Here is a 12,396-nt window from a genome sequence, read left to right as displayed (position 1 = left end):
GATCCAATGGCAAAGTTAAAATACCATGTAATATGGCTGGGAAGGAATGTGAAATTGTGACAGACATAGTTGAATGTGATATACCTCTTCTTCTTAGTAAAACAGCTATGAAGAAAGCGGACATGAAATTAGATCTGGTAAACGACACTGCTGAAATATTTGGTACATTAGTTGATTTGCAGAATACAACATCAGGCCATTATTGCGTACCCTTGAAAGAGGATGAAGTCTGTTTATCCAACTCAATATTGATAAATGAGTCGTTTAAAGAAAAAGAAAAGAAAGTTGTAAAATTGCACAAGCAATTTGGACATCCCACTGCAAAACGGTTAGCAAGTTTGTTGGTTGATGCAAAACTATATGATGAAGACTGTAAGAGAATCCTGGATCAAATTGAACAGGACTGTGAAACATGCAAGAAGTTTAAACGGACACCACCTAGACCAGTGGTCTCACTGCCATTAGCTACTGATTTCAATCAGTGTGTTGTAATGGATCTTAAAGAATGGGTAAAAAGTAAAATATGGTTATTTTACCTCATTGATGCAGCTACTCGATTCACTTTAGCTACAGTAATTCGAAGCAAATTACCTTCTGTTATTATTGACAAAACCATGCAGTTGTGGATTGGCAATGGATTTGGTGTTCCTGGACGCTTATTAGCAGACAATGGAGGAGAATTTGCTAATGAAGAGTACCGGGATATGTGTGATAACCTAAATATTGAAGTTTTAAACACAGCAGCTTGTAGTCCATGGCAAAATGGATTGTGTGAAAGGAACCATGCAATTGTAGATGATTGTTTGAGAAAGATTCTTGATGAAAACCCAAAATTATCGTTGGAAGTTGGTTTGGTCTGGGCACTTAATGCCAAGAATTCCTTGCATATGAATTCTGGTTATAGTTCCTATCAATTAGTTTTCGGACGGAATCCGAATTTGCCATCAGTGTTAAATGCAAATCCACCAGCTTTAGAGGGTGTAACCGTATCACATGTGTTTGCAAAGCATATTAATGCCCTTCATAATGCACGTAAAGCATTTATTGAAGCTGAAGCTTCAGAAAGAGTTAGAAGAGCTTTGCGTCATCAGATTCGAAGTACTAACACACAGTATTACACTGGAGAGAAAGTCTACTATAAACGTGATGATTCACCGAAGTGGAGGGGTCCTGCTAAAGTTATTGGTCAAGACGGCAAGGTTGTTTTTGTTCGGCAAGGCAGTGTGTATGTCAGAGTCCCACCTTGTCGATTAGTTAAAGTGGGTCAAGAATTTTCTGGCTCTAATCAGAACAAACTTGACAATACAGATCTTAAAGAGAACAAAGATGTAGGTGATCATCAATCAGAAGTAGTGATTGATTTAGAGGTTGAAGAGTCAAATGCTACACCTGTGCAACAAGAACAACGTAACAGAAGTGAACATGAGGAAAATGTTTCAGATGTACCAGAAGCAGAAATGAATTTGGAAGGAGAACAACAGGTGTCTGTTCGAAAAGAGCATGATTTTCCCAAAGTTAACGACCATGTTGAAGTGAAAATGAAAGATGTACCAGAATGGTTTTCAGCAAAAGTGATAAGTAGAGGTGGAAAAGCTACAGGGAAGTACAGTAGTTGGTACAACATAAGGAAAGAAGGTACAAATGATGAAATGTGCCTAGATTTTAAGGATGTTGAAGATTGGAAAAAAGTTGAAAGTGTCAATGTAGTTATTCTTCCAGAACACGTACATGATACTGTAGAGGCAGTTAAAGCAAAACAGAAGGAATTAGACAACTGGAAATTGTTTGATGTTGTTCGACAGGTTCCGGATGATAAACAAAGTAAGATATCAACAAGATGGATTATCACTGAAAAAGAAGTGGATTTCTCTAAAGTTGTTAAGGCACGTCTTGTTGTTAGAGGATTTGAGGAAGAGCACAAACTGCAACGTGACTCACCAACCGCAGCTAAAGACACTCTTCGTATGTTTTTTGGAATAGCAGCCTGCAAGAATTGGAATTGTGTGGCATTAGATGTAAAGTCTGCATTTCTGCAAGGTCACACTATTGATCGTGATGTTTATGTTACACCACCCAAAGAAGCAAATGTTCCAGATGGATTCACATGGAAGCTTGTTAAAGTCGTTTATGGCTTAAACGATGCTCCAAGAAATTGGTATTTCAGTGTACGTCAGACCTTATTAAAGCTGAAGGCAGAGCAGTCCACAGTAGATAAAGCACTTTTCTACTGGAAAGATACAGATAACAATCTGTGTGGCATCTTTATAATGCATGTAGATGATTTTGTACTTGCAGGAAATAAAATTTTTGAAGCATCTATTATGTCACAGTTGATTAAGACCTATAAGGTTGGTAAGATAGAAGAGACCAACTTTAAATACATTGGGATAAACATTTCTCAAGATGCTGGAAATATAACTATGGATCAAAAGCAGTATGTTGAATGCATTCAGGAAATACAGATTTCAAACAAACGATCCACTAGAAAGCGTGATGAACTCAATGATGACGAATTACATGAACTTAGATCTGCAATAGGACAATTGAACTGGATAGCTACTCAAACTCGCCCAGATTTGGCTTTCGATGTGCTGGAATTAAGTGTTTCCATTAAAAACGCAAGAGTAGAGCATCTTTTGGTGGCTAACAAGGTTATAAAGAAAATGAAAGCCACTAACAACGTGTGCTTAATCTTTCCAAATATGCCAAAGTATGAATTGTGGAAGTTGGTAGTCTTTTCAGATGCGTCATATGCAAACTTACCAGATGGCGTCTCCAGTGCTGGCGGTAGTATAGTGATTGTCGTTGCGGAGGATGGGAAATGTTTCCCAATTTCTTGGTGTTCAAAGAAGATCAAGAGGGTTGTTAAGAGTACCATTGCTGCTGAAGCCTTATCCTTAGTTAATGGTATTGATAATGCATACTACATAGGCTGTTTAATGTCACAGATTTTGTTTTCACAGAGAACAAATGAGAATTGTATTCCCATAACAGCTTATATTGATAATAAATCTTTGTATGAAAATATTCATGCTACTACTCTGGTGTCAGAAAAACGTCTTAGAATCGATATAGCAGCTATTCAACAAATGGTCAATGAAGGAAAAGTTTCTGTTCGATGGGTACCTGCATCATTACAATTGTCAGATGGAATGACCAAGCGAGGAGCATCCTTGCAGCGGTTGATGAATGTTTTAACGAATGGGAAGATTACGTTTGATTGATTACATTATGAGCAAGTTGTTGTAGCCCCTAGGAAGATGATATGTCAGGGACAATAATTCTTGTTGTTGAACGAATCAAAAAAGAAAACAAAACAAAACTACATTCTTTTATTTTTAAACATTTCATTTTGTTCAGAAGACAGTTATTGCAGAATGCTATCTCTCTTAAAAGATGGGAGAATGTTTAAGATTGTTTACTATGTTTACTACTGTTATATTTTAGATTAGTTTTTAATTGTGTTGTATGACTGGGGGTTTTATCTATATCAGTAAATAAATTGAAGTTAACAACTCGCGCACGATGAAAACAATAGAAAGCAATTAAGTTTGTGTCTAAACAAAACATATGTTCACATATCTTTTGTTTACACACAAACTTAATTGCTTTCTATTGTTATCATTGTGCGCGAGTCATGTAACTTTATGTATACATGAGATAGTTACATGAGGTCGTAAAACTCGCGATCTAAACTCAACTTCCTCTGTATCAATTCTGTCCTTATAACCTCCTGCCAAGTCTTCCCGGTCTGCCTCTGGGCTTTACACTCTACACTTTCTTACCCAATTACCCCCCTCCATTCTTTCCAAGTGCCCCAGCCAATTCAATCTTCTTATCTGGATAACATCTTTAATTTTACGGTTACTTAGCCTGCTTCTTTGCTCATCTGAACTCTTTCACAAGTTATACATCCAGGTGGGTACTGTATATAGTTGCAATAATTTACATTTCTTCTATTTCTGCAAGTTTATTCCATGAGTTTTGCAGCAACATGTTGAAGGGGCTTTTTTGCCACTAGGGAGATGACGTCAAACTTGGCTTAATCTGAATTTTTTTTTAGCACATAATGGGGGCTTTCGATGCAAAAGCAGGTTGTAAACACAAGAAAATATGGCTTTATATTTGCTTATTATTTTGAATTTTACCTAACATATAAATGTTAAATTATTAATTCTCAACACACTATAAACAGGATAAGATAAAAAAAAAAATTTAAAGTGGGAGGTAAGCTTTAAATCAAAACAAACTAAACGCTATTTATATATCTTCTGACAAATAAATAAAGGAAAATATATTTGGATCATCGAAAGGAGGCCATATGTTTTTACTAATAAAATCGTTGCAAGTATGCAACGGAACAGTATCGTAGCATAAATAGGAGAGATAAATCGTCTAATAAATAGCTTCTATTATTATAGACTAAATATAGACTATCATATCAGTCAGGAATAACAGTGTAACTTGCACAGTCATTCCAGACTACTGTTCAAAGGCTAGCTGTGGAAAAAAACTGATGTAGATACCCAATTTGAATAGCTAGTTCTAGCTTACCACTCGGCGGTGGTGAAGGCACTCAGTTTTACAAGGCTGAAGCTAGAAAATAAATACTCCCCGTTATTTATTGGGCAGAACCTTTGGTTCCTCCTTCCTCCTTTCATCATCCTTAGGGAAAACAAAAAAACTTATATATACACCAGGAGAAAAATAACCTAAGTAGGCAAAGAACAACAATAGTCACAGCAACTTAAACTGGAAAAATTACCTAAATCACATGATGATGAACGTGCAAAAACATCTACCATTATTGTTTACAATTTTTATAAGGCTTAGTTTCCACTAAAGGCCAAAGCACACGTACGAGTTTTTGTACGATTTTTCCTTCCGACAGCTTCTTTCGTTTTATTTGACAAAATGCCTTTTGGTAGACGCAGCAAGATCTTTACTCTCTTTTTCTTCAATCTTCCACCCAAAAAATTAGAATTCCATTGCGCACGTGTCTTGAAGCTGTTATCATGGAGAGCGGTACAGCTCGTAAAGGTGGATTTCCACTTAAAAACGAATTGGAACGGCTCAGGACGGACAATTGTGATTTCTGGAAACTGATTGTTTGATAAAAAAATTCTGTTTCGACTCGCTCTTATCCAAATAGAAAGTTGAATACATTTTTCTTGCGGACAGGGACGGAAAAAACTAAAAGAACAAAATTGCTCCGTCCCGACCCGTTTTGATTTTTTAAGTGCAAATTTTAACAAAAAACTTTAACAAAGAGAAAAGTGCCTTGGAAACAACCTCATGCCTAGGATTATTTGCTTCTCAACAGCGTGGTGCTTTTCAATTATTTGCCGCCCACACGGCGGTAGGTGTCTAGCTTGTCTTGGGAATTTGGTTAATCCCATGGATTAATTTTTAAATAGGGATTAAAAACTACAACCGAAAATAGTTTGATCTTTTGCTAGTTTGATTTTTCCGCAACTATTTGTTAACATAGTTTGAACCTTTTTAACACCAGGTCTTACGCCTTATCACTTTAATGCCAAATTAAAAGGAAGACCGCCATAAAAACACATATGCTTTTCCTAAATAAAGTCAGGAGGGGTGGATGGGAGGGGATAGGGTAAAAACGACAAACGCGAAAAGAAGGGAAGAGATAGAGATTATATCTGCATTGCGTACATTTTTATCTACTATATATCTGTTTTTTCTACTATTTGTTACATGTTGTAGGTTACTAGTAGCAAGAAAGGCACCTTGTATCTTTTTAGATATTGGAACCCCAATGCATAATCCTGGGAACACGCGGTAGGACTTTGTCCCCTGGGCTCTTCTACTTCTATTGTTTTCAGGGTTTCTTGGCCGGCCCGGTCTGTCAAAAGGACAAGAACCCCTGGGACGAGGTTTGCGTAAGCATTTTAGCGTAATGAATGTATGGCCGGGGATGTGGACACGTGATTTGTATGTTTATGTTATGAAAGTTTGTTTTCGTCAAGATAATCACCTTGATCGATGTCGCTACTGAGGATTGTAGTCCAGAATTGTATTTTTCATTCAAGTTTAAACTTATTTCCAGTGCTTAAACAACCCCTAAAACGTGTTTGTTTTGATGCATATTTGGGTCACCCATAAAAAATTCTTTGGCTGCTGTGCATCACGAAGGCTGGAAAAAGGAATTAACCGACCCTGTACACAGGTCTTCACATCAAATTTAAACACGCAAAACTATGTTATCTTAAGGCTGAAATACACGATCAGTTTAAACGGAAGGTCAAAACCTGATGGATAACCTGTAGGGGAAACTTTGTAAAAAGTTTCTTGTCTGCACATAATCAGTTTAAACGTACAACGCATGGTACGGAAGTCTTTCGAATTGTGCTAGCAAAACGAAAAAACGTGTTACTGCGGCTGCTGCCTGCGAGATTATCATAGCGACCGTTTTAATGAAAAGAAAGGAAAAAAGGAAAATATCTGTATGGGTCAAGTTTGACTAAAACGAAGAGAATATCTGGGTGTAACATTCACTTTACCACACAAATATCGCAAAAAAGACCCGTTTAAATACAAAAGGTTTTTGAAAATAAGTCCAGATGTTTTTGATGAGTTGCTTGCAATTATATAGTCATCCATACAAAAACAAGACACAGTGGTGCGCACTGCGTTTAACCCTAGCATAGAATTTGCTGCAACAATTCGTTTTTTAGCAACGAGTGCTAGTTATTCCGAATATTTTTCATGTTTTTGTCTTTATACGAAGCCAACGTTACATCCCACAGACGGGTTCGTTTGCACCATTTCTAAAAAAATCCTCGGTACACTCAATTTTTTTTTGCTCTCGCCATTTTCTCTTGTTTTTATCTTGATTGTTTTTTTACTCTTGTTTCCAACTGTATTTTTTGCATAATATTTTGATACATGTCGTCAAACGTTTAAAACAATAGATTTATGAAATTTCAATAAGATGAACACGTCCATAAAAAAGATGAACACGTCCATCTTTTTTGAATGACAAATAGGTCAAATTTGGCAGATCAAAATGTTTGATTTTTTTAAAATACACAATCTGCTTTGACCTATGACTCATCCGTCAGGTTTAAATCTTGCGTTTAAACAGATCATGTATTTCAGCTTTTAAAAAAGTGGTTTGGAGTAGGTTTGAAGGATGTGAACAACTCAGAAAAGCTGTTAGTTGCTGTATTACATCATGTTACAAAATTTTGCTGTGAGGGGGTTTTTAGGAATTTTTTTTTCTTGACAGAGGACCAAAAAATAATGACTCAAGTTATTTTTTGAGTTAGTGTTACAGCAACCAAGAAATGGACAGCCTGAGTCAAGATTTAAAAAGTACAATTTTTTTAAAGCTTCAACACATTTATTTTTCTTCTTTAAATGTAGATAAATTTACTATATTTATTAGGCATGTTTTTGTACGTTTTAGAAAATTCAAAAAGTTTAGACACTTTGACAAAATTTATAAAAAGTCTTTTCTGTATAATAACAGTAAGATTGTCGGTTAATGTCACATTTAGACGATAAAATATATCTAAAGAAATATGTTATTGTTTTTTAAAGGGAACCTAAGGTACAAAATGATGTTGGACATATATAGAGCTTAAAAAATTAGCTAACAAGTCTTTTTAAATTTTTTAAAAAGCTCTTTTTGTTCTCAAGATATTCACATTTAAAGAATTTCAGATTTAATTATGCTGCATAAATTATGATGTCATATTTCAGTAATAGCAAATTTGGACATTTTCTTTCATCAGTAAATTTAGACCTGTTAAGGGGTGTGCATTCAAACTTTATCGATGCATAGATATTATAAAGGTTAATTGATAAACATAAATAGACAAGAAAGGAATGATTTACACTTTTATAGTCTCTAATATTATTTGGCTAGGATTTTTACTACAAAAGGGAAATCTTCTTTGTAATTTTTTTACATGTCCAAGCAACACCAAGTGGCATATGAGTACTGATAATTTGTGTTACCATTACTTTTGATGTGATATTGTGGCGCTGTAGATTAGTGGTTATGTGGCGCCGTAGATTAGTTATAGCTCTAGTACTCTGTACGGGAAACCAGGGTTCGATTCTAACATTGTTGATTTTAACATTTAGATTTTAAAATAAGATCAGCAGTAACAAGAGATCCGTTTACACTCACTACAAAATAGTCAAAATAACAAAATGGTGAAAATTCCTTCATTGATTGAAGAAGTCACAAAGGGATGGTTACAGACTGTTTTCCAATCATTCGACAAGACTATTGAGGTTGAATCTATTAAACCAGCTGCAACTGATTCAGGTTGGTTTAGTCAAAGATTGACTGCTAGCATTATGCAACAAGATTCTGATAAAACGACAAAAAATATTTTCATCAAAATCATGCCACAAAGTGTTCAATATAAAAGTTTTCTAATTGAGAATGATATTCATATTACAGAATTAGGATTTTATCAGTCATTTTGGAAGGATTTGAAAGTTTTTTGTTGTGGCAAATTTCCTGAGATTGATAACATGGCACCTCATTATGTTGCCGGTAAATGTAACAAACATTCTTTTTTCTTGTTACTTGAAGATCTATCACCTTCACATACAATGATTGAGTTTAATAAAGGTTTCGAAACCTGCCAGTTAGTCAATGCTGTAAAAAAGATTGCATGTTTTCATGCAGTAGGTTATTTGTATGGAAAGCAAAAAAGTTTAAATTTTGAAAGCAAGTATCCCTTTCTTAGTAAATTTCACAAAAAATTTTCAACTGGTCTCACTGCCTTTCACGCAACAGTTAATGATTATTTAGAAAAAATCGAAAATCTTGTCACTGGAGATTCTTCCCTAAAACACCTTGCACCTTATGTCAGTAAATTAAAAGCTACTGGTGATATAGGGAAAAAATTTTCAAATTTTATGTTGATGTCAGGATCTGATTTTATTGTACATGGTGATTTATGGATCAATAATGTTATGGTCAATCATAATGGTGAATGCAAGTTTGTTGATTGGCAATTTCTTGCTGTTGGTAATATTTTTTTTGATTTTGGGTTACTTGCATTCTTGAGTGTATCACCAGAGGACACTGAAAAGCATATTAATTTTATGACTGAAAGTTATTATAGCGAATTTTCCAGAATATGCATAGACATGAAATGTCAGGATGTAATTCCTTGGAGTTATCAACAATTTCATGAAGCTGCATTAAAACAGGGAATGTTTATTACTCTGATTTGGTGTTGTATGTCTTTTGATTTATCAGAGAAATATGCCGATTATCAAAAACGAACTTTGTGGATACTCGAAAAGTGTGTAAATAATTGTCCGGAATATTTCTAATTAATTGGGGATGAATGAAAAAATACTTTGCATTTTAAAACATGGTAAAACATGCTTCTAAAAATTGTCTGCACTAGCTCTGAACTTTCACTGCCCACATATTACAAGGAGCTCTTCATCGTGTGATACATCTATACTAATTGAAAATACATGACCATAAATGTTTAGGGTCCGTTACACGTAAGAAAATTTGCAATAGCAAATAAGATACAAGTGCTTGTGCAAGTATTTGTGCAATGCAATATCAAGTGTAACAGCTGCTATTAAGCATTGCGCATAAATGGAAAAAGTCATCTAGTGTCAAAAAGATCAAGATGTATCTGTGGCAGACAGAGTTATGTTAAAAGCGTTAGAGTGATTGGATGAGTCTCGTCAGATGTCTTCCGCATTTGAAAACCAAAACCTTAGTCCTAATAAAAGCGAAAAACTAGAACAATTGTTTGGTAAAATGATTTCAAAGAATTTGCTTGACATAGAAAATATGTACACCCGAGAAAAGTGTAAACTTCAAATACAACAGCTTCTGTTTGACACAAGGTTTCAGAATGGACAACTGACAACCGTTCCTTCAATTTCGTTACCCTTCAGCTACAATGAAGGCCACCAAACTGGTACTTTCCACGGTCCTGAAAGAACTCAAACTGGGAGAACAACAAATCACTCAGGAGATTCCGATATCTTCCATCACGTTTCAACTACTACGGTTCCCGGGTTTACAACAGTAATTACAACAACAAACTTTCAATTATATGGTCTAGATTTTATAAAAAAAACAGTTTTATTGTATTTATGCAAACTTGTAGTGTTTTCTGTAAATATTTTATGATAATTTATACAAGTATATTCCATTGCCAAGATATCACATATTTCTTTTGCATTTGAACTAGATTTTCTCTGTGCGCAAGTTTGTAAGTCCTTTGAGAATTCAGCCATTTCCCTTCATTGACCAGGAACGATACGATTCCTGGTCAATAAATCTTCTTTGTCGACAAGACCAACTGGTGCGTACAAGTATTTAGACTTTTCCATTAGCATATTGTGTAGCGCTACGATGGCCATAACGAGGCTCGTTGTTTTACTCGGAGAAAGATTAATTGTGCTGTTGATGATTCTAAATCTAGCCGATAAAATACCAAAAGCGTTTTCACTTATTCAGCCTGTAATTGAAAATTCGCTTGGCATCACAAAGCGTGTTTTCGGAAAAAGATTTCATTAATTTTCTGATAATGCGAATGCGTCATCCTTAACAATAACGTTGGTATTTCTGATAAATCAAGCTGATCCCACGCTGGATCTTCACTCAGTGGAATGTGCTTCGGTGGTGGCAGGGCTAACCAATCATTGCTCAATAAATTATTTCACTCTATATTTCTTAAAACTCCACCATATCTAATACGCCTTAACGTCTACGTAGATAAATTTGTATTCACTATCAACAAATGGCAATAGAACTATATTATAGAATCCTTTATAGTTGTAAAATGTAGATCCAGTGTAACTTAATAGGAATATGTTTTCCGTCGAGAGCTCCTATGCAATTGGGAAACTGCCACTTTAAGTTTATTTTGTCTGACAGCACTTTCCACTCTTCCTCCGTTTGTGGCAAACGTAAATAATCTTTCTTAAGAACTCGATAAATCGCCCTGGCAATTATAGGTACGAAAAGGGAAAGGGTTTTATCCGACATGCGAAATTGGTACATCAGACTTTGATATGACTCTTCAGTAGCCAGAGATCGCAGTTACTGACAGTTTCTAATAACCATGGTCGCACCTAAAAATGTTTGCGTTGTTTTCGTGTTTTGCACTCAGTTATTTTCACTTTTACTGTCAGCAATAGCGCCAGAATTAAAACAACGTCTTTGCAAACCATTTTTAAAATGAGAGCTCAAAAACTCACATTTGTTTTTTTTATTTGAAATCAACAAAACTTATACAAGTACATGCAGAAGTACTTGTATGTTATTTGCTATTGCAAACTTTGCTACATGAGACGGACCAACAGAAATGATAAAAAAACAGACATAATGTATACATACAACAAGCAAGTAATTTAAATTTTACCAATTTAATTATTGTATTGTATATAACAACATTTGTACAATGCACGTTGCTGTTTTGATTTAATATTTAACTAATTATAAATATAATTAAGTAAACGTTTCCTATGTTTAATTGTTCCCTTTTATTCATTCAGCACTCATTTATTTATTTATTCACTAACTCATTCAGTTATTCATTTATCCATTTATTCATTTGTTCATTCATTTATCCATCCAAAGATCCTTCCATTTATTTATTTATTAATTCATTCATTCATTGTTTCATTCCTTCATTCATTCATTCATTTCTTCATTCCTTCATTCATTCATTCATTCATTTGAATTCCTTTTTTTACTACTAGTTACTTCTGCTAAACACGTACATTCTACAAAATATAAACAGGTGGGAAAATACACATTTATTCCAACCTTTTTACTTATTCAATAATGTATGATCAGGTTAGCATGGTATCAACCAGAAAAATATTTCAAGTATTTTTCCTACGCCACGTACAACAAGATCATATAACATGGAAGTAATTATGTCTAATGATGATTTTTAAGTGTTGAATTTTCCTACAATTTTTCCTACACGTTTATAAGTAATTATGTGGGATATAGTAACAACATATTTACTCTACGTGATGTGGAAAATTGTCATGAGTTTGTTTATGTATAAAAGTAAACTTGCAATGATGAAAAATATTTAAGCTGTTGGTGTTAACATGCTTCGCATTATGATACTCTGATGTTATTGTCTTGATGTTTATTTTTGTTGTACAAATATAAAAAGTGTGTGACATGTGATACAATCAAAAACCAGCAGTATAAATATATGACTTACTAGGCCATGAGAGAATGTTTGTTTGTTTATTTTTGTTTTCTTTTTTATATTTATATTTATGTTTATTTTTTATTTTGCAACAAATGTGTTTCATCATTTTCAAAATGTTGTGTAATCCTATTTACTTTGATGCGATAAAAAAACATTGTTGTATGTTTTATGGTGTTTTTTTTTTTAAATAAAG

The 12,396-nt window shown here is 34.3% G+C and overlaps 2 protein-coding genes across 2 annotated transcripts in view; one reads left to right on the top strand and one right to left on the bottom strand.

Annotated features, from left to right (window-relative positions):
- Positions 1-4,823, bottom strand: part of LOC130624943 (uncharacterized) — a 36,020-nt gene extending 31,197 nt beyond the window's left edge. The window contains exon 1 of the mRNA XM_057440003.1: positions 4,766-4,823. The gene's annotated coding sequence lies outside the window, so the exon portion shown is untranslated. The remainder of the gene's footprint in view (positions 1-4,765) is intronic.
- Positions 4,824-8,184: 3,361 nt separating this feature from the next.
- Positions 8,185-9,327, top strand: LOC130625114 (uncharacterized). Its single transcript, XM_057440187.1, has one exon. It carries the CDS (start codon positions 8,185-8,187, stop codon positions 9,325-9,327), a length of 1,143 nt encoding a protein of 380 aa, XP_057296170.1.
- The last annotated feature ends 3,069 nt before the right edge of the window (positions 9,328-12,396 follow it).

This window comes from Hydractinia symbiolongicarpus, chromosome 14 (assembly GCF_029227915.1).
Source record: "Hydractinia symbiolongicarpus strain clone_291-10 chromosome 14, HSymV2.1, whole genome shotgun sequence".
NCBI lineage: Eukaryota > Metazoa > Cnidaria > Hydrozoa > Anthoathecata > Hydractiniidae > Hydractinia > Hydractinia symbiolongicarpus.
Note: the sequence above shows the minus strand (reverse complement) of the source record. Positions and strands in the feature narration are given on the sequence as shown.

What these genes read in the sequence shown, in the direction of transcription:
- LOC130625114 (XM_057440187.1), top strand. Translation starts at nt 8,185, where the DNA reads ATGGTGAAAATTCCTTCATTGATTGAAGAAGTCACAAAGGGATGGTTA.